The 27,913-nt window shown below is 35.8% G+C and overlaps 1 protein-coding gene across 3 annotated transcripts; it reads left to right on the top strand.

Moving 5' to 3' along the window:
• TMEM106B (transmembrane protein 106B) lies at positions 1 to 27,494 on the top strand. Of its 3 annotated transcripts, none has more exons than XM_005908539.2 (8): positions 1 to 211; positions 2,503 to 2,724; positions 5,803 to 5,866; positions 11,102 to 11,261; positions 19,079 to 19,219; positions 19,477 to 19,526; positions 20,602 to 20,655; positions 21,401 to 27,494. In XM_005908539.2, exons 2-8 carry the CDS (start codon positions 2,505 to 2,507, stop codon positions 21,537 to 21,539), a joined length of 828 nt encoding a protein of 275 aa, XP_005908601.1. In that variant the 5' UTR covers positions 1 to 211; positions 2,503 to 2,504; the 3' UTR covers positions 21,540 to 27,494. The 3 variants fall into 3 exon arrangements, with proteins under 3 accessions (XP_005908601.1, XP_070225881.1, XP_070225880.1); XM_070369780.1 differs by lacking the exon at positions 1 to 211 and adding an exon at positions 247 to 353; XM_070369779.1 differs by lacking the exon at positions 1 to 211 and adding an exon at positions 1,010 to 1,137.
• Positions 27,495 to 27,913: the final 419 nt, after the last annotated feature.

Raw genomic sequence — 27,913 nt, 5'->3', positions numbered from 1 at the left:
TGCGCAGGCGCGGGCGCAGGTTGCAGCGACAGCGACGGGCCTCAGCTGATGCCGTGGTGGTGCTGCCCCACCCCCACCCCGACCCCGCGGGGACCCAGCGCTGCAGACCCGTCGCTCCCGCCCCAGCACCCGGGACTGCGGACTCCGTGACCCTGCCCTCGGGCCTGTCCGAGCCGGAGTTGCTCGGGACTGCACAGCACCCCGCGTGCCGGTGAGCGACCCGGGACGCGCAGCCCCCAGGTCCCCTTCACCAGCGGGGGCCGAGCGGGCGCCCCGGAAAGAGCCGAGCCGGAGGAGGAGGTGGCGGAGGGGAGGCTGCGGGGCAGAGAGACGCTCCGGGCCGGGCGATGGAGGTGTGTCAGCTCCTCTTCCCCCGGCCCAGCCTTCTGCCAGGGGACTCCGGGCTTCGGTGCAAGCCCGGCGCACGGGGAAGATACCAGGCCCCCACGCCTTGAGCGGCCGGTAGCCCTTAGTTCTGCTCTTTTTCAGTATTCTTGTCCGACTGCCTGTATTTCATCTTTAACCTTTCCAGAGTCGGCAGGCTTACGAAAGGCGCCGACTTTTTTCGTTTAGAAGCTCACGACCTATTTAAATCGGATGGAGTCCTGTACTTTTTCTCCCCCCTTCCATAATGAGCCTAAGATTCGTGTTGCTGTTAAGTAAATGAAGGATTTTGATTAAAAAAAAAAAAAATATATATATATATATATATTGAGCACAGGGGCCTAGCACCTCTTTATAAGTCTCCAAGAATAAAAGTGGTTAAACTTAGCAGCTCTTTGAGGAAAATCCAGTAGGGAGGGCAGGAATGGGCAGTACCTGACAAAGCCTGGCACTTGTCCATTAACCTTGATGAAACAAACACCAGTCCCACGCCGACTCTAAGGCAGCTGTTACATAAGGATAGAAAACAGACTCCGACTGAGAGCCTCTTGTTGTTTTATTTTTTTGCCTTCTGTGTCTTTTCCCTTTAAGTCATTACAGTGGGAGGTACCCTATACCTCTGTTGTGTTAACTGAGATCCTAAAAGGGTGCGTTTGGCGCCCTGATCCCCGGTCATCTAGTATTCCACATAAGCCCAAGGTCAGAGTGTGTGGGGTCAGTGATGTTAATTCTCCCCTGAACCACCTGTGACTGGCAAGTATTGGTTTGGCTTGCAGTAAATGTCTTTGAGCAAAATCCAGAGAAATATATGCGTTTTTAGAGGTCATAAGTTATTTATGTTTTTGAACTTAATGGGCAGTGTGTACATAGATTTTTTTAAATATTGAAAACAAGCATTTTATTCATCATTCTGAAATTTTAAGTTTGTCCACTAGTTATGTAATTTTTTATCCTGCTGTTTACCCTGTGTTCGAGTGACCCCAATACATGGATCGCATACAAATTTTAAAAAGTAGAATTTTCTTCATAGAATAAGATAAGTTGAATTATTTTGAGGGTCAGTTTTTCTTATTAAAAGCAATGAGCATTTTTAAAGACATATCTTTTTATATGAATGCCTTTAATAATCTGTTTTAGGAAATGATAAAAAATATATGGTCACATTTTGAAACAGAAGTGGATTGTTTTTCAATTGTGCTTTATCCTTTTGTTAATTTGTGCCGAGAATATCAACAGATTAAAATATATGGCTTAAAAAAAATTTTATTTTAATCCTAAAACTTGTGTGACTTCAACTGGTCTTACTGCATTACTTACCTGTGGATGTTCTTTTGATATAGGTACTAGCACTTCCTATTTTTATTTGTCTTTAAATTTTATTTAATTTCCCATCTGCGTTTTTGATACTCTTACCCTAAAAACTTGAAATTAATGTTCTAAATTTTGCTGCTTTGTCTTGGTGAATTATAGTCAATATTTTGGAATATTAATTTATTAATTTTAACTTTCACCAACTGTTGAATGAAAGAAAAAATCTGGAGGTTTGTTTTTTGTATTTTTTTGTTGTTGCAAATGTTTAAAGCTAGAAGTGTGAGTGTGAGAAAGATTGTGGATTTTGTCTATCACATAAGGGCATGAATTTTAAAAGGTTGAAAAATACTACTTTGACATTACCTGGTGAGACCTAGCTGTAATCTGCCCAAAGCAACTTTTGCTTTGCTGCTGTTTTAAAGGTAGAACGTGTTTTTGTTTTATTCTAAGAAAAGTGAAGCACATGTGTTTCTTTTCAGAGAACTCTTAAGAGTTCTCACTTAAGAACTACACTCTTAAGTGTAGACTTCTGTCAAATTTTAATGTTGTTTGAAAGCCCTTTCTCATCACAAGTTTGATATGATATCATTTCATAATATTTTGTTAGAAAAGTACTTTTGGACTCTAGTCAATGGCTGTTTTATTTAAGACATTATTTTGATTGAATATAATTCCAACCCAAATAGTAGTTTGAATACTCCCTTGAGGGTTATTTTAATTAATTTGATGAGTATAAATATCCTGTAATTTTTTAAGTATACTTTCTTTTAACTGAAGTTTACTGTAAGATTTTTGTCTTTTTCTTAGACATGGGAAAGTCTTTTTCTCATTTGCCTTTACATTCAAATAAAGAAGATGGTTATGATGGCATGACATCAACTGAAAATATAAGGAATGGATTGGTTAATGGTGAAGTCCATAATGAAGACGGAAGAAGTGGCGATGTCTCTCAGTTTCCATATGTGGAATTTACGGGAAGAGACAGTGTCACTTGCCCCACTTGTCAAGGAACAGGAAGAATTCCTAGGGGTATGTGTTACTGCACTGTTTCTCCATTAAAGAATAATTACAGGAACTTTCACAATTACTTTGAAACTCATGGGTCTAAGCACAACCATTTATGTTTTAAAAGACAGAATTAAAGGTAAAACTTCCTATCAGTTATCTTCTGTCAAAAGGACACAAACATAAAGATTTTAATTAGGGATCCTAAAGCAATAATGAAAAGCACCCTTCTACCTCCAATATTTTTTTCTTTCCCACCTGAAATTATAGCAGATATGCAGCGTGTCTTGACTGTAAACTTTTAGTCCTATTTGGTATCAATAGAGATCAGGTCACGGTTGCTTTGCTGTAGTGGGTGTTAGGTTAAGTAATGTGGTGACCGAATATTTTTAATTTGTTGTTTAAAGAATAATAATAAGCTGGTCATGCGCTAATTAGTTCTTTTTTAAAGGAACTACATGAAGAGGGATGATACATGAAGATGAGCCATATAGGAAAAAAAATCAATTTGTGCCTTGTCATAGGGGAAGTTGATAGGGAGTAATCCCCATGTGCTGTTTGTAGGTTACTTTAGTAGCAGTGGAAGTAAGGAGAAATAATGTAAGAAACCTTGTACTGTTCTCATTTACTTCTTGATTGAAGTCAATATTTGACCCTGGAGAGATGCTGAGGGAAGGCCAGAATGACAATACCTTTGCAGAGGTAGTAGCTATTTGAGAATTAAAGGATTATTGTAGTTTAAGGTATTAGTGCACCAGACTGGGGGCCTGGGGAGGGCTGAAGTCTCATTTTTGCAATCTAGATATATTTTTGAAGTATAGCCAGTAGGTTTTTGGCTGTCTGGATGTGTATTGTGGATAGTAAGGTGAAGGATGATCTTGAAGATATTTTTGTCTGAGCAGCTGGAGGAATGGAGTAGCCACTTATTAATATAGAGAAAAGGTTTGAGTATATGTGTCAGGGGAGAGAGCAGGAGTTCAGTTTTAGATATATAAAACTGGAGATGCACTTTTGACATCTGAGTGGATATGTTCAGTAGGAAGTTAGTTATACTAATGGCTGGGAATTCAAATGCAAGGCCTAGCATGAAGTCATATTGGTGTAGAGATGATACTTAAAGCTGAATTGAATGAGAGCACCAAGGTTGTCAGTGTAAATAGAAAACAGAAGAGACTTTAGCACTGAACCTTGGAGCATTGCAACATTTTGAGGTCAGTGACATGAGAAAGAATTAGCAAAGAACACTAAAAATAGCAGCTAGAGCAGAAACAGGAAATCCCTTTGTCCATGGTATCCTTGAAGGTAAATGAGAAAAATGTACTCCTTGGTGGAGGAGAAGTCCATCAACTATGTTAGGTACTGCTGATTAGATAATGTGAGGACTTAGAACTGACCTTGGGATTTGGTAATTTAGAGGCCAGAGACCTTTTAAAAGAGCAATTTTGGTAGCAAAGGAATGCATAACGTGTGTAGACTGGGATCAGGAGTGCATAGGAGGCGCAAAGTTATATAGTCGGAAAATAGCTTTTCTTTGAGTTTTGCTGTACAGGAGAGGAGAGAAAAGTGATAGCTAGAGGGGACTATAAGGTCAGGAGAAGAATTTTTTGAAGATGGAATGGATAATGTGTTTGCTGATGAGACTGATCCATAGAACACTGATAATGCAGGTGGCAAGGAATATTACAGTGCACAAGCACAACAGGTTCCTCCAGAGGAGCATAGCCAGTTTACTCCTAGCAGGAGGAGGGGAGGTAGAGTGCATGGATGCACAAGCGGGTGGGTGCGTGGATGTGATGGTAGGAGCTTGGTGGGAATCCTTGTGTCTTTGCCGCATCGTGAACTGAGCGTAAGGACAGGGGAGAAGATATTGGAGGTTTGAAGAGAAAGCTGAAGTTATGAAATTGTAGTTTGGGAGAGTCAGGTTGAGAGTATGAACTCGGGAAATATAGTGTAAGTGTTGGCATTATTAAAGGCCACTTGAAATTAGTGATCTAAAATGAGACTGTTCTTCTCTATCTACTTTTAGCTGTGTAGATACAGACATAGTAGCTAAAGGGTTATTTTTAATCAGTAGCCATTTAAACAGATGAATAGCACCAAATAAGATATGCACACACACACACATACACAGATATATATTTATATGTGAATATGGTAGGGGAAGTATGGATGAGGGGAGACTTGTGGAGGGGGCAGGGAGGTATAACAAAAGTATTATGGAAAGCTTTAAAAGAGAATTTGACTATGGGGCTTTGATAGTTAATATGAAGAACCAAGTTTTCATAAGATTGGAAAATTGGCATTTAGAGGTCCATTTATTCATTAAGTTAAAGTGTTAGCCTCTCAGTCATGTTTGATGCTTTGGTGACCCCTGCCAGACTGGTGTAGCCTGCCAGACTCCTCCGTTCATGGAATTCTCCGGGAAAGAATATTGGAGTGGGTAGCCATTCCCTTCTCCACGGGATAATCCCAAATCAGGGATCGAACCCAGGTCTCCTGCACTAAAGGCACATCCTTTACCATCTGATCCACCAACCCAAGAAAGAAATATTGAATTTTGAAGTAACTTAATATAGAGAGGGGTGTGACCTGAAAGAGTCCTTCCTGGAAGGCTATATATACGTTTGGGGTCTTGAAGCCTGAGAGTTAATATATGTCAGTTTTGGTTTTCAAGGGGAATACTTTAAGAACCTTCCTAGTTATAGGGTTTCAGTACACAGTGGTAACAGTATGCTGCTTCTGCTCTCATTCAGATAACCCAATTGAAATCTTAATGGAAAACTGGGTTAAGGAAAGCCTGGTAAATTCAGATCTGAAAGCCTGGACTTGGTGATTTTTTTTTTCCCCCACTGGAAGAAAGAATTACTCTTTCTCATTCTTCATAGTATTTTGAATAGCTAGAAATTCAGATATGAAAAAAACACAGTGTCTGCTTTGGAACTCAGCTACTACTGGATGATTTTTGAAGATTTTGAGAGAATTTAATAAAGGAATGAGATGAGAGCCAGATGGTATTGTGTTCTTTCCAAACCAGACTTTGATGAGGAGTCATTATACTTTTAATTAATCATGTTAATACATTTCTAAATCTAATTCTTTTAGGACAAGAAAACCAACTGGTGGCATTGATTCCATACAGTGATCAGAGATTAAGGCCAAGAAGAACGTAAGTAATCATAAGAAAATGGCAATTAAAAAAAATTTTTTTGCTTTTCAAATATGTATAAATAGGTATTTTAGTTAAAACTATTAAAAGGAAAAATAGTATCAGGTTAAGTTATGCCATCATATCCATTATGTCATTAGAAAATAAAAATGATTCCTGATTGCATAAGTTCTTAAAGCAGTGTAGTATCGAAATCTTAAATCTGTTAAAACAGGTAGACCTGAAAGAGCAATTAGGTCTCAGTTACACAGAGACAACATTTTCATCAAAAATGGGTGTTAAGGTATTCCCACTAACTTCAGAATAAATATGGTTATTCATACCATGATGACATAAGGACCCAAAAGTGCTTGGCAGCTTTGCGGAAGTTGTGATGAAACGCAGAAGGAGAGTTCCTAAGAGCCCTTGGACAAAGTAAATACTTTATCCCAAGAGAAGAGGCCCCCACTCAGAAGACTTCCAGTGAATTTCCTCTGAGAATATTCTGTTAACATAGAAAATCTAAAAACTCTTTAACTTGGAGAGAATGCACAAAAGTCGACAGAGATACACAGAAGGGCCTTGAGAAAATCTAAAGGAACTGGGCCATCCTAAGTCCTCAAAGACCTTAAGGAAACTCAACAAAAACTCCTACAAAAAGGAAGATACAACCTAAAGAAAAAAATTACTGACAGTAGAATCCAGGTTGTATAGAACAAGAGTAGTGATAAAAGAAGAGGTTCAGAAACCATACAGATAGTCCCAAAACTATAGAAGTGGATATACGTAGAGACCATCTAATACTTTGTGTAACAGAGCATGGAGTCCTTGAACAGTGAAGCTATGAAAGCAATCCTGGCCCATCCTCACCACATAATATGGCAACTTCTCTTAAAAGTACAAAAATGTATCTAAATACGAGCAGTAAAAAAAAACAAAACAGATTACCATCAAGCATCATATGAAAGTTCAGTTCAGTTCAGTCGCTCAGTAGTGTCCGACTCTTTGCGACTCCATGAACCACAGCATGCCGTGCCTCCCTGTCCATGACCAACTCCCGGCGACTACCCACACCCATGTCCATCAAGTCGGTGATGCCATCCAACCATCTCATCCTCTGTTGTACCCTTCTCCTCCTGCCTTCAATCTTTCCCAACATCAGGGTCTTTTCAAATCAGTCAGCTCTTCGCATCAGGTGGCTGAAATACTAGAGTTTCAGCTTCATCATTAGTCCTTCCAATGAACACCCAGGACCAATTTCCCTTAGGATGGACTGGTTGGATCTCCTTGCAGTCCAAGGGACTCTCAAGAGTCCTCAACATCACAGTTCAAAAGCATAAGTTCTTTTGTGCTCAGCCCTCTTTGTAGTCCAACTCTCACATCCATATATGACCACTGGAAAAACCATAGCCTTGACTAGACAGACCTTTGTTGACAAAGTAATGTCTCTGCTTTTCAATATGCTGTCTAGGTTGATCAGAACTTTCCTTCCAAGGAGTAAGCATCTTTCAATTTTATGGCTGCAGTCACTGTCTGCAGTGATTTTGGAGCCCAAAAAAATAAAATCAGCCACTGTTTCCACTGTTTCCCCATCTATTTGCCATGAAGTGATGGGACCAGATGCCATGATCTTCGTTTTCTGAATGTTGAGCTTTAAGCCAACTTTTTCACTCTCCTCTTTCACTTTCATCAAGAGGCTCTTTAGTTCTTCTTCACTTTCTGCCATACAGTTGGTGTCATCTGCATATCTGAGGTTATTGATATTTCCCCCAGCAGTCTTGATGCCAGCTTGTGCTTCATCCAGCCCAGTGTTTCGCATGATGTACTCTGATGTAAGTTAAATAAGCAGGATGACAATATACAGCCTTGACATACTCCTTTTCCTATTTGGAACCAATCTGTTGTTCCATGTCCAGTTCTAACTGTTGCTTCCTGACCTGCATACAGGTAGTAAAACTTATAAAAGAAGAACTGATCAAAATACTAGCAAATGATAAAGCATTATCAGAAGCAGATGAGAACTTTAACTTAATACTTCCGTGTTCTGAAAGAGATTAAAGAAACTATAGAAGCTATGACAGTAAAACAGAAAAGTCAAAAGTTGAGGAGCTCAGAAATACAGTGACTAAACAATAGAAGGATATGAAAAGAGAGTCTACAGGTCCCTGGAAAGAATTAGAGAAAAATAATTTTGAGATGAAGACAAGCAGAAAGAACACAGTACAAAGAAATACCTTGGAAAGTGCACTTAGAAGACAGAGCAGATACAAAGGATGAAGTGAAAACATTCACTCGTGCACACACACAAACAAAAATTAATGAAAAGTACTTGAGAGAAAATGGTACAGAACACAAGCCAAGGAGATCGAGCATAAATGTAACTGGAGCTCTTGAAGAAAATCAAAGGAGGCAAACTGAAGAAAGAGAAAACGTTTAACTCAAGATCACTTCCTTGAAATAAACAAGACATAAATCTACACACTGAAAAGACATACCATAATTTTGGAAATAACCAATCTTAGTGAAATTACTGGACTTCAAAGGTAATAACAAAAAACTCAACAGCCCCTTTGAATGCCCAAGCAAAGGATTGATTAAATTATAAGGGATAGAAAATCAGATTGGCATGTTCCTTCTTGACCACAATGCTTTAAACACATAAGCAGTAAAACAGCATGCCAAGTCTTCATGGAAAGAAAAACGCAACTAGGATTTATAAACAGTCTGACTCTTTATTATATAATTTCTAGACAGTTAAGAATGTCCAAGAAATTAGAGTTAATTTCTTAATAACCTAGAGTGGACCAGCTTTCCTAACTGTTTTAGAATCCAGTAATAGAAGAATTTGGCAATAAGGAGTTCATGATCTGAGCCACAGTCAGCTCCCAGTCTTGTTTTTGCTGACTGTATAGAGCTTCTCCATCTTTGGCTGCAAAGAATATAATCAATCTGATTTCAGTGTTGACCATCTGGTGACCATGTGTAGAGTCTTCTCTTGTGTTGTTCGAAGAGGGTGTTTGCTATGACCAGTGTGTTCTCTTGGCAAAACTCTGTTAGCCTTTGCCCTGCTTCATTCCGTATCCCAAGGCCAAATTTGCCTGTTACTCCAGGTGTTTCTTGACTTCCTACTTTTGCATTCCAGTCCCCTATAATGAAAAGGACATCTTATTTGGGTGTTAGTTCTAAAAGGTCTTATAGGTCTTCATAGAACCATTCAACTTCAGCTTCTTCAGTGTTACTGGTTGGGGCATAGACTTGGATTACTGTGATATTTGCAGATGGTGATTGCAGCCATGAAATTAAAAGATGCTTACTCCTTGGAAGGAAAGTTATGACCAACCTAGATAGCATATTCAAAAGCAGAGACATTACTTTGCCAACAAAGGTCCGTTAGTCAAGGCTATGGTTTTTCCAGTGGTCATGTATGGATGTGAGAATTGGACTGTGAAGAAAGCTGAGCACCAAGAATTGATGCTTTTGAACTGTGGTGTTGGAGAAGACTCTTGAGAGTCCCTTGGACTGCGAGGAGATCCAACCAGTTCATTCTAAAAGAGATCGGTCCCGAGTGTTCTTTGGAAGGAATGATGCTAAAGCTGAAACTCCAGTACTTTGGCCACCTCATGCGAAGAGTTGACTCACTGGAAAAGAGTCTGATGCTGGGAGGGATTGGGGGCAGGAGGAGAAGGGGATGACAGAGGATGAGATGGCTGGATGGCATCACCAACGTGATGGACGTGAGTTTGAGGTGAACTCCGGGAGTTGGTGATGGACAGGGAGGCCTGATGTGCTGCAATTCATGGGGTCGCAAAGAGTCGGACACGACTGAGTGACTGAATTGAACTGAACTGAATAGAAGAATAGATTCATAAATTTGGATAAAATGTAAAAAGTTAATAAAAGTGTAGGTTAACTTTTAAAAGATAAAAGCAAAAACAAGATGCAGATCAAGTCAGGATACAAATAGCAAACTAAGAAGTGGTATTTGCAAATATTATTAGAGGTCCAATATCCTTACTCTAGAGTTTCACAGTTTGAGAAGAAAAAGGCTAACCATACAAAAAGTAAGATCTGTGAACAGCCAGTTTACAAGGAAGAAAAGCAAGTATCTTTTAAACATATGAAAAGATGTTAAATCTCACTCATAGGAGAAATGCAAATTAGAACAATACTGAGGTACCATTTCTTGTGTATCAGATGATCAGAAGTCCAAAATTTTGACCGTGTTATTTTGTTGGCAATACTGTGTGAAAAGAAGCGCACTTGTGCCTTACTACTGAAGGGGAAATTTGGCCTTATCTGTCAAAATTACATACACATTTACCTTTTGGCTCAGGAATTCTACTTTGAAAAGTTTATTCTAAGGATTACTGTCAAATACAGCATTTGCACGCATTATTCACTGTGCTAGTATTTATTTTACCAAAAACTAGAAATAATGTAAGTGGCCACTAGAAAGGGACTAGTAGAAGAAGTTACACTATATCTATATGATAAAATGGAACGAGGAAGAACTGTATTTTACTATAGCATGATATCCAAAGCACATTTCTTTTGAAACTACATACATGCATGCACACAGAGAGAGAGACAATAGAATGATAAACTATAGACCAACAAAATTGATTACCTTCAGAGTTTGGGACCGAACTTTGAAGAGGAAGCAGGTAAGCAAATTAAATATCTGTGTGTACATGGATATATTTCTGTTGTTTAGACTTTAGATCATGTCCTTCTTTTTTTAATATCACTTAAAAGATTGTATCAAAAAAAAAAAAAAAAAAAACCAGTTCCTACAGATTGAAACAAACTGAAACAATTGATTCTAACTATATATCCAGTTGATAAAATAACCACAGATTTTCACACACATGTGAAAATTCTACTTCAGTAAATTCATCAGGGAGTCTTGAAATATATACTTTTATAAAGCTCCACAGTTTGATTCTAATGAGCAGCCTGCTTTGGGCATCACCACAGTAAATGTTCTATCTATAATAAGCCTGAAATTTGAGTCTCCAAAAAGATAAATATGTCTTTTAAGAAGAATATTTTAATGCTTAATAGATTCAAACCTACTCTATTCAATACTTTTATAATGTAAAAAGATGGTTAAAAAGAAAAAAATCATACATCTTTTCGTGCTGGTATAATAGGGAAAAAATTGAAAATGAAAATGTCTTCTCTGAATGTTTCATTATGTAATTTTTGATGCATCTATGTTTAAATATCTCACTTTCCTTTTTTTTTTTTTTCCAGCAAACTGTATGTGATGGCTTCTGTGTTTGTCTGTCTGCTCCTTTCTGGACTGGCTGTGTTTTTCCTTTTCCCTCGTTCTATTGACGTGAAATACATTGGCGTCAAATCAGCATACGTTAGTTATGATGTTCAAAAACGCACAATATATTTAAATATCACGGTAAGAACATGTTTATATTAATATTTGACTTCATTCCTTTATTTTTAAAAAATTTTTATTTCGAGGTATTTGCTTTATTGTGCTTGTTTCTGCCATACATCAACATGAAGACATCATTGCTTTATCATGTTAAGCAACACCTTTGTCCTTATTGAGAGAACATGAAAGGTAACACTTTAATACTTAGTTTTCTTTCTTTCTGTCTGATGTATTGACTTTTTCTATCATCTTTGATTCTGCTGAAAATGGCAAATTCTGTGTATTCAGAATCCTTATCATTTGAAGATGCCTTTGAGAGGGTAAAATAAAATAATTACTGGGAGAAAAGTTTTTACAATCTGTTTACTTTTCAACATTAGACCCTCAGTTGCTCCTAGCAAGATGTTAATATAGTTGATTGAATAGATGTTATACATGTAACATTTTCATGTCCTTGTGTTTTGTGAAACACAATTTTTGCCATCTTTAACAGACCATTCCTTTGTTTTCAAAGGTAGTGAACAAGTGATTGACTTCTCTTGTAAATTAGTATGTGTGAAAATCTTTGTTTCTCAGGAAAATAATTTTTAGGATTCCGCAGCCTTCCCACACCTGAAACAAGCAAACAAAAACCTCAGAGAAGGTCTTGTATGTGTTCTACATTTATGTAAGCATGGTTTGCAAATCACTGTATTATTAGTAAGGAAGATACATTGCTTCTGGCTTTAAGGTACATCTGTGTGGCAACGATTTGTTTGGAAGGGTAATATTGGACCTCATTCGTTTTCCTTGAAGAGTTGATTGGTGTGCTAGAGGTTGAGGTAGATGCGCCTGTGGTGCTGGAGGGGGGTTGAGAGACATAGGGACTGAAAAGGAAATGTGTGTTGGGTAGAATTACTCCTTAGTTACAGGAAGAAAAGAATTCACATGGATTCATTTATTCTTCTTCTTTTTAAAAAAGAAACTTGAATTAGCTATACCCTGTCAACTATTTCCATACCATTTACTTTATATTCACAACTATGTATGTAGCATTTGCACTATATTAGATATTAGAAGTAATTTAGAGATGTTATGTGGAGGATGTGCATAAGTTATATGCAAATATACACCGTTTTATATCAGTGACTTGAGCATCTGTAGATTTTGGTATGATGGAACCTTGAGTGGATGGGATAGTTGGTCCTGAAACCAATCCCCCATGGATACCAAGAGATGACTAAACATACATGTGCTAACTCTGTATATAAGCATTTCCACGCATATATTTACACATAATACATTTTAAAATGGAATTATGTATAAAGGGTACACACATATACGTGAGTGTATATACATACACGTTTTCACTTAATTGATCTCACTGCATTTTCCCATATTATGTGGTTGCATGTAGTCTTTTACATGGCCATATTACAATTTTTACTCAACCTTCTTAATAGTTGCTTAGTTTTGATATTACAAATATTTATTCCAAAAACATCTTTGTGCTTAAACTTTGTGCTTCCATTTCCGGTTATTTTTTAAGGATAAATTCCTGAAAGTAAATTTGCAGTTAAAGACCATAAGTTTAAGGCCTTTGATAATAAATCATCATTATTCAAAAGCCTATGACTGCAGTCCCTTGCCTTATAAATTAAATGGATTCTCAGTTTTCAGCAGTAAAATTTTTTATTTTTCATACTAAACTTTTTTGTCCTGTCTTATTTTTTGTTGTCTCTCTTGATGTTTATCTTTGTGTTACCTTTTTAGCTACTAATTTATCTTTCTGTAATTCTACAAGTATTTTTGTTTCCAGCCTGTTTTGCATCATCTTTGTGTTATCTTTTTAGCTACCAATTTATCTTTCTGTAATTCTTAAAAGTATTTTTGTTTCCAGCCTGTTTGCATTTTTTTTTTAATTTTAAAAGATAGGCCTTTATTGTTTTAGAAACAGCTAAAAATTAGAAATATGTAGCATCTGCTGCACTATAATTTTCATGATCTGGAGAATGAGAGAGGTCATTTTTTACTAAACCCCCATGACAGGTACAGTCCTCTGAAGACCTTTTAACTTCTGGGAAATAGAAAACTTCTCTATGAGGAATCTACACGTTTCAACCTGCCTCCCTTTACCCAAGCTCCAAAATGACTAACATTCACGGCACCACAGAATACCTTACACGTTTTTTTTCCCCTCAAACCATCTACCCATGCTGATCAGTTCTAAAAGGTACTGATGTCACATGATGCAGTTTCTTCTCTGTGCGGAATATTAACTCAGAGCAAATGGGAAGACAACACAAAATGAGCTGACTACCATGGTGTGGGCTGCCTATGAATTTAAAAAAATATTTTAATATTCTAATGAAAAGTATGGACACCTCATCAGAAAAAATGTGTACCAATATTAAATAGAACTCCAAAATTTTCCTGGATCCCATTCCTTGGTCTATATCAGAGGGTCCATTGACCTTAAATTTGCAATTTTTTACTGTAGTGTCTAGAAATAAATGGAGAAGGACATGGCAGCCCACTCCAGTATTCTTGCCTGGAGAATCCCAGGGACAGAGGAGCTTGGTGGGCTGACGTCTATGGGGTGGCACAGAGTCAGACATGACTGAAGTGACTTAGCAGCAGCAGCAACTAGAAATAAAATGATATTGGTATTAAGACCCAAGTAGGTGAAAATGTTGTATATTTAGAGAAAGGTTATTTCTACTATTTTATAGAATTTTAAAACATTTCTCTACATTTAACAAAATGAATGCATAAATGTGATCATGAAATTACTGGTTGCTAGCACATTCTTTTTTTTGTCATCATTTTTATACTAAGACCATTTTCTGTCTTGTCACTTATCCCATGTTGCCTCATTCCATATCTTTCTCCATATTCATATTAACTTATAAACTCATATGTTCAGTTTTTCTTAAATCATTATTTAGTTCTAAAAATAATATTTTGTACATACTTTTATGCATCTTGGTTTTCTCAGTTGTTAATACTTTGCAGGAATCACTCCTGATTTTCTGCTTAGAGTTCATTCATTCTTTTTAATGGCTGCATATTATTCCATGTAATGACATAATATTATTTTTCAAGCATTCTACTTTATGTTGGACATTCACTTTATTTTCAAGATTTGTGTTTTGTTTTGTTTTTTGCCACTACAAATAACACTGTCATTAACATCCTAATGTTTTTATTTCTGTGGAATAATTGCTCAGAAGTAGAATTGCTAGGTCAGAGGATAATGCATAATTTAAATTTCAATGAATATTGCTGTAATCCTTCATGTATTTTCCAGGAATGCAAAAATACACCCTTTGGCCCATATCCCTGCCAGAAATAGAATCTGTCATTTTCTATAACTTTTACTGGTTTAATGGATATAAAGCAATATTCCACCTTTATTTAAATCAGCTTTTCTCTGACCATAAATTAATTTGACAAATAGTGTTGGCCATTTATATTTGTACTCTGCTGATTTCTTTACTCATATCCTTTGCTCTAATTTTTTTTTTAACAGGAGGCTTTATGTCTTTTTTTCCACTTTGTAAGGCCTCGTAGTATAGGTGACAACCATTACTATCTGCCTTACAAATACTTCTTCAAGATTTATTAGTTAATGTTTTGTGATTTTATTTATGATTTATTTTGTTAGCACTATTTTAGATGTTTTGTTATTTCCTGATTTAACAGTTTTTCTTTTCATTGACTGTTTTCTAAAGTAATTTGAAACAGTTCTTTAAGTTAGAATTGCAGTTCAGCCCAGCTGTTAATTAAGTGTGGAAATGATGCAACTGTATTTCTTTTCATCAAGTCTTGAAACTGTTCCAATTCCTCTTAAAAGTGACCTGTTGGAAACCTCTACTCATGTATGAGATAAAATACCAATTAAAAAAAAAATAGTTTAAAGTTTTGCTTAACATTTTAAAAGGTTGTCTTTGTATTCAGTAGAATCAGAAATAACTTAGCCTGTGAAGACATTTACATATTAACATTTAGAAAAATTTGGATGGAACTTTAGAGTTACTTTTATTGAAAAATAAAAAAGTAATTTTCCTTGGAGACATGGGCACTGCAGCAGTAGCCCTGAGAGGCACAGAATGTTGGCATAAGTCCTCTTGGAGGAGGTAGCCATTAGCCCCACCATAGAGCCTGCATGTGGAGTCATTTAGTTGTGTCTGACTCTTTGTGACCCCACAGACTGTAGACTGCCAGGCTTCTCTGTCCATGGGATTTCCCAGGCAAGAATACTGGAGTGGGTTGCCATTCCCTTTTCCAGGGGTTCTTCCCCACTCTGGGATTAAACTTGGGTCTCCAGCACTGCAGGCAGATTCTTTACCATCTGAGCCACCAGCCCTACCATAGAGCCTGCAGACTCCAGGACTGGGTGCTCAGGCCAAACAACTAACAGGAAGGGAACACAGCCCCACCCATCAGCAGGAAATTAGATTAAATATTTAGTGAGCAAGGCCCTGCCCACCTGAGCAAGACCTAGCTTTCCCCACAGCCAGTCCTTCCCATCAGGATGCTTGCACAAGGCTCTTATTCTCATCCATCAGAGAACAGACAGAAGAAGCAAGAACTACAGTCCCATGGCCTCCAGAATGAAAACCAGAATCACAGAAAACTAACCAAAATGATCACATGGATCATATTCTTGTGTAAATCAATGAAGCTATGAGCCATGCTGTGCAGGGCCACCCAAGGTGAATGGGTCATGGTGGAAATCTCTGATAAAACGTAGTCCACTGGAGAAGGGAATGGCAAACCACTTCAATGTTCTTGCCTTGAGAAACCCATGAAGAGTATGAAAAGACAAAAAGATATGACACCAGAAGATGAGCTCCCCTGATTGATGTGTCCAACATGCTACTGGGAAAGAGTATAGAAATAGTTCCAGAAAGAATGAGGAGGCAGAGCCAAAGCAGAAATAACATCCAGTTGGTGATGTGTCTGCTGGTGAAAGTAAAGTCCAATGCTGTAAAGATCAATATTGCATAGGAACCTGGAATGTTAGGTCCATAAATGAAGGTAAATTGGAAGTGGTCAGGCAGTAGATGGCAAGAGTGAACATCGATATTTTAGGAATCAGTGAACAAAAATGGAAATGGGCAAATTTAATTCAGATGACCATTATATCTACTACTGTGGGCAAGAATCCCTTAGAAGAAATGGAGTAGCCGTCATAGTTAACAAGAGAGTCCAAAATGCCGTACTTTACGGGTGCAGTCTCAAAAACCACAGAATGGTCTCTGTTCATTTCCAAGGCAAACCATTCAACATCACAGTAATTCAAGTCTGTGTCCCAAAACACTAATGCTGAAGAAGCTGAAGTTGAACGGTTCTACAAAGACCTATAAGACTTAGAACAAACACCAAAACCAGATGTCCTTTTCATCATAGGGGATTGGAATGCAAAAGCAGAAAGTTAAGAGATACCTGGAGTAATAGGCAAGTTTGGCCTTGGAATACAAAATGAAGCAGGGCAAAAGCTAACCAAGTTTTGCCAAGAGAATGCACTGGTCATAGCAAATACCTCTTCCAACAATGCAAGAGATGACTTTACATGTGGACATCACCAGATGGCCAGTACGAAAATCAGATTGATTATATTCTTTGCAGCCAAAGATGGAGAAGCTCTATACAGTCCGCAAAAACAAGACCTGGAAGTGACTGTGGCTGGGATCATGAGCTCCTTATTGTAAAATTCAGACTCAAGAAAGGAGGGAAAACCACTAGGCCATTCAGATATGAACTAAATAAAATTCCTTACATTTATACAGTGGAAGTTACAAATAGATTCAAGGGATTAGATCTGATAGAGTACCTGAAGAACTATGAATAGAGGTTCATAACACTGTATAGGAGGCAGTGACCAAAACCATTCTCCAAAAAGATGAAAGAAGGCAAAATGGTTGTCTGAGGGGGTCTTACAAATAGGTGAGACAAGAAGAGAAGCATGTAAAGTTTAAAAATAAAATAAAATTAAAAAAAAAAAAAAGAAAGGGAAGGATATACCCAACTGAATACTGAGTTCCAGAGAATAGCACAGAGAGATAAGAAAACCTTAAGTGAACAATGCAAAGAAATAGAAGAAAACATGGAATGGGTAAGACTAGAGATTTCTTCAAGAAAATTGAAGATACCAAGGGAACATTTCATACAAATATGGGCACAATAAACAACAGAAATGGCAGGGACCTAACAAAAGCAGAAGAGATTAAGAGGTAGCAGGAATACATAGCAGAACTATACAAAAAGGTCTTAATAAACTGGATGACCAATATGTTGTGGTTATCCAAATGTACAATCTGGATTTAGAAAAGGCAGAGGAACAAGAGGTCAAATTGCAGACATCCATTGGATCATAGAAAATGCAAGGAAATTCCAGAAAAACGTCTACTTTTGCATCATTGACCACTCTAAAGCCTTTGTGTAGATCACAACAGACTGTGGTAAATTCTTAAAGAAATGGGAATACCAGACCACTTTACCTGCCTGATGAGAAACCTGTATGAAGGTGAAGAAGCAACAGTTAGAACTGGACATGGAACAATGGACTGGTTCAGAATGGGGAAAGGAGTACATCAAGGCTGTATATTGTCACCCTGCTTATTTAACTTACATGCAGAGTACAGCATATGAAATGCTGAGCTGGATAAATCCCAAGCTGGAATCAAGGTTGCCAGGAGAAATATCAAAAACCTCAGATGTTATCAGACTTTTGGCGGAAAGCAGAGGACTTAAAAGAACTTCTTGATGAAGGTGAAAGAGGAGAGTGAAAAAGCTCACTTAAAACTCAACATTCAAAAAACTAAAGATCATGGCATCTGGTCCCATCACTTCCTGGCAAATAGATGGGGGAATAAATGGAAAAGATAGCAGATTTTATTTTCCTGGGCTCCAAAATCACTGCAGACAGTGACTGCAGCCATGAAATTAAAAGACACTTGTTCCCTTGGAAGAAAAGCTATGACAGACCTAGATAGCATGTTAAAAAGCAGGCACATCATTTTGCCAACAAAAGTCTGAAACCAATACAATATTGTAAAGTTAAAAATAAAATTTAAAAAAATAATAATAATTACAAAAAAAAAAAAAACTATGGTTTTTCCAGTAGTCATGTATGGATGTGAGAGTTGGACCATAAAGAAGGCTGAGCACCGAAGAATTAATGCTTTCAAACTGTGGTGCTATAGAAGACTCTTGAGAGTCCCTTGAACAGCAAAGAGATCAAACCAGTCAGTCCTAAAGGTAATCAACTGAGAATATTCATTGGAAGGACTAATGCTGAAGCTCCAGTACTTTGGTCACCTGATGCCAAGAGCTGACTCATTGGAAAAAACCCTGATTCTGGAAAAGGTTGATGGCAAGAGGAAAAAGGGCCACAGAGGATAAGATGGTAAATGGCATCACTGACTCAATAGACATGAGTTTGAGCAAACTCTGGAAGATAGTGAAGGACAGGGAAGCCTGGCATACTGCAGTCTATGGGGTTGCAATTAGTTGGACCGAACTTAGCAACTGAACAACAACTTTTATTGAATTTTTGCTAAGGCCACAAGTACATTTTATAACATTGATTTTTCTATGTTCTGGTACTATACATTTCCTGAGCCTACTCTTTAAAAGTATATGTTCATTGTATGTGTTTTATATACATAGCACTCATGCAAAACCCAAATAATTGGTTCAATGTTCTTTGATGTTTTGGGGGACAATTTACTTCCTCCTGGTAAATGAAGCATAGCCACAGCTGGAGTCATTTTCTCTCTTTATTTTGAATACTTCTTTATTATGCCTATTCTAAAATAACTTGCACATTTTCTACCTCCTTTCTTTTTCAGAATACACTAAATATAACGAACAATAACTATTATTCTGTTGAAGTTGAAAACATCACTGCACAAGTTCAGTTTTCAAAAACAGTTATTGGAAAGGCACGCTTAAACAACATAACCAGTATCGGTCCACTGGATATGAAACAAGTAAGCTTCGTTCAGAAAATACTTTGGAGGAGTTAAATACATCTCAACTTTGTATATAATATTAACTTTCAGGAGATGGGGGTTTTCCTAAAAAATTAGACTTTGAAATGTATCCCATACATATGTAAAAGAAAGTCATAGAATCAAACCCATAAAAAGAGAGATTTCCAAACTCTTTTAAGTTATGAAATGTGTCTGAAATATTTGATATTTTGATACTATTCTCTGTTGGTTTATTTTCATTTTTTGCCTTTCAGATTGATTATACAGTACCTACTGTCATAGCAGAGGAAATGAGTTATATGTTGTAAGTTCTGATTTTTAATTATTTTCTCTCATTAAATTATAAAGAATAAGTGTGTGTATGTGTGAATATATAGGGTTTTCCTGATAGCTCAGTTGGTAAAGAATCCGCCTGCAATGCAGGAGGCCCCAATTCGATTCCTGGGTCGAGAAGATTCACTGAAGAAGGGATAGGCTACCCACGCCAGTATTCTTGGGCTTTCCTTGTGACTCAGCTGGTAAAGAATCCGCCTGCAATGTGGGAGACCTGGGTTCAATCCTTGGGTTGGGAAGATCCCCTGGAGAAGGGAAAGGCTACCCACTCCAGTTTCTGGCCTTGAGAATTCCATATACAGTCCATGGGGTTATGGGGTCACAAAGAGTCGTATATACATGTGTGAATATATATATTTAATAAATATATATGTTTAATTTTCCATCATTTTAGCAGAGACAAGACTACATTTTTAGAATATTCCTTCTGGCCTTTGATCATCTCTGTTCTCTCTTTTCAAAATGTGTAACATTAATGTACATATACCTGTACATAGTTTTTTTTTCACAATTAGGATTATGCATACCATGTCACTTTTTATTTACTATGTTATAAAAATCATATTCTCATATTTTGTTATTTTTTTGTTTTTGTATAGGAGGACTACAAATGCTAAATGACATTTAATATTCTATTCGGGTTTGAAGTTGTGAAACTTGTAAATTAGATCTAAATGATTATTAACTCTTGTTAAGTAAAAAACTGTGATAATTTTTTAATCCTCTTTTGATATCAGCCTGATACAGAATTTCTGAGTAGATAATAATCTGGTTACTAAAATTTCAAAAGGTGAAAAAAAAATAGAAGTAGTTAGTAGACAACTCTACAGCTGCTGTAGTATGAAAGCATAGAATAAGAAGCCATGAAAATATTAATCATTTGAGATATAGAAAATGCTCCACCATTTAATGGCTATTTATTATATCTTCTTAATAGTATTTCTATTGGCTTTAACATAGGAAGAGGAATTGTAATTAAACTATTTTGTTAATAAATTTCTAATGTCATAGTTTGTGTGTATTTACATTGCTTTTTTCTTTAACAGTGATTTCTGTACACTGTTAACCATCAAGGTACATAACATAGTGCTCATGATGCAGTAAGTATGATTTTTTTTTGAAGTAATTTCTTTGTTTCAACTTTAGATGTGTAACATTAGCTTAGAGTATACACATCTTTATAAATGCTGTCTCATTTGTGTTTTTAAGCCTTACATAAGTGCAGTGAGGTGAAGAAAATAGTTTCCCACTTTACACATGAGGAAATGGGAGCTCAGAGAAGCAGGAAGGACCACATGTCTGCTAAATAGTGAATCTGGACCTTCCAAGAACTCAGGAAAACAGTAGAAATTGATACAGAGAGAAGGATGAGCTCAACAGCCAATTCCTTGCTCCCTGTGGTAAAGGCAGTAACAGTAGTGAAGAGAAATAATGTTATTGGTTTGCAAGCTGGGTGTTTCCCTAAGCCATGAAAACATTGTAGGTTATAGGTTGGGTCTTTAGGCCATTAGCTAACACCTAATTAACCCTTTTTCTCTGATGAGAGAACTGTGTGATTATTTTTAAGAGTGCAATGAACTAAATATATTTTTAGCCAAAGATAGGTGTTTTGAAAAAAATGACATTTTTTTTGCATATAATTATTTGGATAGGGCTTGCTCAGCCAGCATTCCTGTTGTCTGCTGGCGAAATACTCCCTAAGAGACCCATGTCTACAACATTAAGTTATCATTAATCAAATAACCTCTCCCTGAAAAGAATTTTGATATATAAAGTGTTCCCACTTTAGAAAGTTTTTTTTATATATAACTATTCAGTGCTTCTCTCCATTTATTTTATTTTCAGAGTTACTGTAACGACAACTTACTTTGGACATTCCGAACAGATATCCCAGGAAAGGTACCAGTATGTTGATTGTGGAAGAAACACCACGTATCATTTGGGGCAATCTGAATATCTAAATGTACTTCAGCCACAACAGTGAAAACTCAGAGATGCACCTAGAGAAAAAAAATACCTATTGATATTTTCCAAACTTTGAAGGATGAGGTACTTCGTGATAGGAGATCTTAAATTGAACAACCTAAAGTTTACACTTCTGTTTTAAGAGTACATCTAAGAATATGTGGACTTGTAGTTTATTACAATTCTCCACTCTGTGTTTGTGATGTTTATACCAGGATCTTTTATTTGAACCTAAATTTACTGATTGATGTTCTTCACTCCTTTCCCAAAGGGGAAAACTAAGACTTCTCCTTCAGGATAACAGATACTTATTTAAAATTCACAGCTCTAATCACTACTGAAAACATAATTTTGGTGATGAACATAATTTGAGAAACTTTATTTCTGAATGTTTTTATAGAAAATTACAGAGGGCCTATTACTGATGAAGACATTTAAAGAATACCTTTTCTTTTTTCCTGTTTTATAAACTCCCATTGCTACTTGGTAGTATTTAACCTATATGCTATTTTAGCTTTTAGCTAAATATTTTTACTTTTTCATTTTGAAATCCCACTCATTTGCATGGTTTTGTCAGTGTTATTTCAAGCTAGTGTTTGCATAACACTTATAAACCAAAATAATGTTTGCAGAATTCTGTACCTGAAAAATTTTAAAAACCCCTATATAATATGTTTCACATGTCTTTCCATGTTATAGTTGTGTGAAACTTTTGTGTAATATTCAAATATAACCATTTAATGTACAGTATTGTAAATAAATTATGCATGGATTCTAAATAGTTGTAATAAATGTTAAAGTGGTACAGATTTAAAATCTAGTAAGTTGCTCCTAAAAATTAAAAAAACAGGAAAATGAAATTCAGAAACCTCTAGAATGTGAATATGTTTCCAAATACATATTTGATCAGGTATAACATAGATTTGAAATAAAATATTTTGGTGATCCACTTTTTTTTAATGTTGCTTTTCATACTAAAGAATTATGAAGATACTTTTCACAACTGTTAGGTACTCAGATCATCAATTTTATGAATGTTTTAATGAGGTGAAATTATTACTTTGGTAAAATTATCCAGGAAATCCTGTTATAAATTATGGTGGCTATAGCAAAATAAAACCTATACTTTTTTTAAATTTAATTACTTTGCACGTCGTGGATATCAGGCCTCTAGGAGTTACATTTTTTAAGTTTTCTACTTTTGGTTTGGATTTTGTTTAAAGTTGTTCTGAAGTGTAAATTATTGACTTACTTTACTATTTTATGTTTTTAATACCATTTTGCATTTGGGCTTTTGGCCTTATCACTTCCCAAGTTCAAAGTACCTTTGAAATACATGATACTGAGCATAGGGGCTGACTATTGATACCAAAAACAGTCATTGGCTTGAAATTAATTTCCTTCAGTTCCTTAGTGATAAATCAGGTTACCCCTCTCTCTACCTGAAAAGTGCCTAACATAGGTCTGAAACATTCTTATTTATAAGTCTGATTCTCTCAACTATAAAACGTGAGCTTTATTTAATTATAAGTAATTAGAGCTAATGAAGCCCTTCTTTCTGCCTTTAAACCTACTCAGGTTTCCCCTTAGCTTTCATATCCTTTTTTTCTAAGTTTTCCTCAATGAACCATTTTAATGATGAAATGTACTAACTTCTTTTTTCGTTTTTAACTACTTAGTCTCCTGTTAATCCACTGCTAACTCATCTATCCTTACTATTAAACTAAAATCACCCCTTTAAATTAATTATGGATTTTGTGGTCCAACCCAATCTTTAATATTTTTTCTGCCATGTTTTTTGATCACCCTTTGTCTCTTTGAAATTGCACACTTCACTACTGTGTGGGTTCTAACTGTATTTTTCACATTGTTCTCATTTCATTTTTCTCACTCTACTATCTTCTGATGTTTTAATGAGTAGTATCCAGACCCTCTTCTGCTTCAAAATTTTTACTTCTTTGTCTTCAACAGTCACCTCCATTAGTGCATCCGGATCTGTTCCTACATCCCTGACCAGTAACCTATCTAGTTTCTCATTTAGTTAATGAGTTAGACATCCCTGGTAGCTCAGACAGTAAAGAATCTGCCTGCAGTGCAGGAGACCAGATTCGATCCCTGGGTCGGGAAGATCCCCTGAAGAACGGAATGGCAACACACCCCAGTATTTTTGCCTGGAAAATTCCATGCACAGAGGAGCCTGGCGGGCTGTAGTCCATGGGGTTATAAAAAGTTGGACATGACTGAATGACTAACAGCTTTTAGAGATAATAGCATTTAAGTGACTGTGTAAAAGCAAAAAATGTTAAAAAAAAATACCGTATTTTGTTTCATCCCATTTCTTCAAAATCATCCTTTCAGATATGCCTTCTTCAAAAATCAATCCTAATTTATTTTCCTACTTTGTATCTTTTAACCTTGGAAAACTGTACAGTGTAAACTAAGTGGACTTTTCTTCTGATGCGTAGCTCTAATATCCTTGTAAAGTGGACACAGAGCATCTGCCGAAGAGTCAGGAAAGTTAGAGAACATTTGCTTTTACTGACTTAGTTCTGAATATTTATTCATTCTTTAAATTAAAAATTCCTTATTATTCCCGCTTTCTTTGGCATTCAAGTCAGAAAGAAACTGAAATTTAAAATAAGTTAAAAAAAGAAAGTAGTAGAGAAATCAAGATCACTTGTGACTATTTTCACAGAGGGTTAAGTAACTGCCAGAGAACCCTAGAGCCAAGTAGGCTGTAAATTAATACAATTACAAAAGCACATTCCGATGATGCAGACTTATAGCCATTAAAATAAAAATCTGGAAGGAACAGATGAGGCTTTAACCTTTCTTAGGTCATTGTCCAATGCAGTTTCTTACGTGGTAATAGGATTTTTAAAAAACTATTTTTAGATCTTATTCAACAAACATGGTAAAGATGTTAATTTTTTTCTCTCTGATATTTCCAAGTATAACTTCCTTGCACCTATAATAGACTGGTCCTTCTAACCAAGCCTACATGTTTTGATATTACATTTATAGAGCACCATGCCCTTTGCAGAACTCTTGTTTTGTTATATCATTTGTCAGAATCCTGTGAGTCAGAAAAGGAGGGTGGTAGGAGCTCCATCTTTTAGAAAATGAAAAAGAGGCATGGAGAAGTTGAGGGTCTTGCTGAATATTTAATAAATACTTTAACTGATGCCAGACCGAATTTTTCTGTCTGCCATTTCTGTGCTTGGTCAATGAAATCACCCACTGGAAAGCCCTGTTGACTCAGGTTAGTACAAGTAAAAATCAGAGAAAGTGTTCACATGGGTAACACAATGACAGTACAGTTAATACTAATGAACTAAGATTTTGGATATCTTGAAATTAGTACCTGAAATATTTTCAAGGGAAATGAACACTTGTAAGATATTTTGGAGCATAATCTATAACTTAATATTTTTAAGTAGCTTAATTTTCTGTTAAATCTGTGATTATTCCAATAAAGATAATAGATAGACTAATTATAAAGAAGCGATTAATGGATTTGAGATTTGAAATAATAGTTTGAAAATATTAGACACCAGATAAACTGCTTGCAATTTCTAAATAGCTATCTTTACTGTACATGTAACATGTAAAGGACCATAGTTTTATTTGTGTGCATTTTTTCTATGCTTTTTTGTTTGTTTAGGCAAATGACATAATTATTTTCTCAAAGAATTCATGAATTATTATTACTCAAAGAATTATTTTCTCAAAGAAAATAAAATTCACTTTGGATCTTCTGACTCGTAGTTTAGGAATAACACAGTGTGGTGTTCAAATAGATAGGAAGTGATTGCCAAAACAAAATGAAAGTGACTTACAAACTTCAAACGTCAGCCTGATGAATCTTTGTGGTTCTTAGCCTTATCATTATTGCAATATAATTCTGGATGTTTAATTGGAGTACGTGTCCCCAACTTTCCCTCATGCCATTTGACTTTCTTTTTTAATTTTAAAATAATTCTTTGTATATTGCTATGTCTTATTTAAGAAAATGATTTGTTAGATATTTGACCCCAAAGTAAGTCACTTCTCAGTATAGCTAATGTTTACTGATTACTTTCTGTGTCACATACTGGACTGTACTAACTTTTCTCATTATCCCTCGGCAGAGTCCTGTAAGGTAGTGACTGTCATTACCCCTCCCCCATTTTATCTCCGAGGAAATCTGGGTTTTAGAGAGGTTAAGAAATATACATAAGCTTTAAAGTGGCAGATTAGAGATTCACACAGGTCGGTTTTACTCAAGCATCATTGTTCTTACAGTAAGCATATTTTCTTTCCAGCCTTTGAAAATGTTTTATTCATAAAAATGTATTGGATGTTGCACATAATATGTAGGACTGAGGCTTTTGATAGTATTTTTAAGAATACTATTAAGATACTTTATTATTTTATAAATCTTTAGTATAAAGTGTTTATCTTTAATTATTAATGCTTATCTGTTAGGGTTTCTTTATAAAAGATATAAAATTTTAAATTAACAAGTACATATGTCTTCCTTGATTGGGCTTCCCAGTTGGTACTAGTGAGATTGTAAGCCAAAGGTTACTCACCATTCTGTGATTTTTTAGTTCATAACATCTGAAAACAGTAACTACTTGGCTCAAATACATCTAAGAATTAATTTCATTTCTTTCTCTTTTTTTGTAATATCAGGTTTTAAATGAGATGTTAAACTATTTTAAGGAAAAAATATGTTTGAGGTGGGATAAAAAGACTGTTAAACATTATTTCTTTAAAAAAATTATTTTTACATGAAAACTAGATATATTTGTGATGTGTTCAATCAAAAAATTCACTACTGTATCCCAGATCTACATATTTCAAAGTAAAAATGTTCACTTGTCAGCTGAAATTTCTGATTAGAACTAATATTTGTATATTTTTGTGCTTAGAATTTAAATTTCACAGTGGATTTTTTTTTTTAAGTTGACCTTTAATTAGGATGAAAGCAAGTGATATATTTATATACTATAGGGATAAAAATGGTAATTTTCATTTTTAAAAAACTACCAGTGTGATTCTGTTTTTAGTTCCTTTTACTCATGTTTAGCATAGGCTTTTAAGTTTAAAAATACACTGTGGTCTGTATTGACCCAAAAAGTATTCCATAAATTAAACAAATATATGGCAAGTTTTTCATAGCTAAATCTAATTCTTCTAGAAGGAAGTTATTGCCTTCTATTTAATTACATTAATTGAAATGTGTTTAAGAGAAATGTTTTCAGCATATTTTGTATACTAAAAAACAAAAGGGGTTAGTATTGGGCCAATGGCCAAGAGGTAATGTTACTACCTTGTAGACTGTTACAGTTCAAATTGTCCCACTCCCCCCAGAATTTTAGAAACTAGAAATCTGGGAGATACTATGTCAGCTGTAGTCAGTTGACTCTTAAATGCTGTAAGCTGTATTCATCTTTTGTTACTGTGTGAGATGGGAAAAATGCCACATTGCAAAAGATGCATAATTTCATTGTATAATGATTTATTTTAGGCATATAATATCAGGAAGCTTTGTCTTGTGTGTTTTGTCTTGTATTTCCTCATAGAACTAAAGTAAGTAAGATTTGGGGAAATGATTTTAAAATGCTTTCTGACTTGACATGCTTGGTCAGAAATTGTTGGCATCGGTGGGTAGGTTCTAACCAGTGATTTTAATTGTGCAATAAATAATAATAGAGTGTGAGACTATGTTTGGGCACTTACTATTTGTTTATATTAGGTATTAGCCTCCATTGTAATATACTTACTAAATTTCCAAGTTGAACAGTTCTGTAGTTAATAACTATTGTTGCTGTACCTGTAACAAAACATACTTACGACAGTAAAATGAATAGAAGTGCCCCCAAATACTATTTTTTAATTCACTTGTAACTGTTCCTCTTGTAATTGTGTATGACAAAATCAAATTTGTAAAAATTTTAGCATGAAAAATAAAATTTGTATCAGTCAAGTGTCTTGGTTATGCTTTTGAAATTGATTTTTTTCATCTGCTTCGCTTCTAATTTGTTGCCTAATACTGTCTAGTCTAGTAATATCTCTGAAATCTGTCTCGTAGTTGAAATCTCTGTTGCTATTAGTCCCTAGTTTTTTTACTGAATAAAGCCCTAGTCCCAACTGTGGTGTTGGGAATCTTTTTTTAATCTGGCCACAACCTACAATTCACAGTCTTTATTTCCTGTCATTGCCCCTCCCTTATGTCCCAGGCAAATTGAGATATATCCCATTCCTTGGAAACATTCCTTTCCTCTGTCCACACTTCACTCATTCTTTTTCCCTAGAGCGTTTTAACCATTTCTTTAGTCTCCCAAACTTATCTTCCAACACCCAGCTCAGGTATCCTACCCTGCTCTGCTGCTTTCCTCTGAACTT

This window comes from Bos mutus, chromosome 4, assembly GCF_027580195.1.
Source record: "Bos mutus isolate GX-2022 chromosome 4, NWIPB_WYAK_1.1, whole genome shotgun sequence".
NCBI lineage: Eukaryota > Metazoa > Chordata > Mammalia > Artiodactyla > Bovidae > Bos > Bos mutus.
Note: the sequence above shows the minus strand (reverse complement) of the source record. Positions and strands in the feature narration are given on the sequence as shown.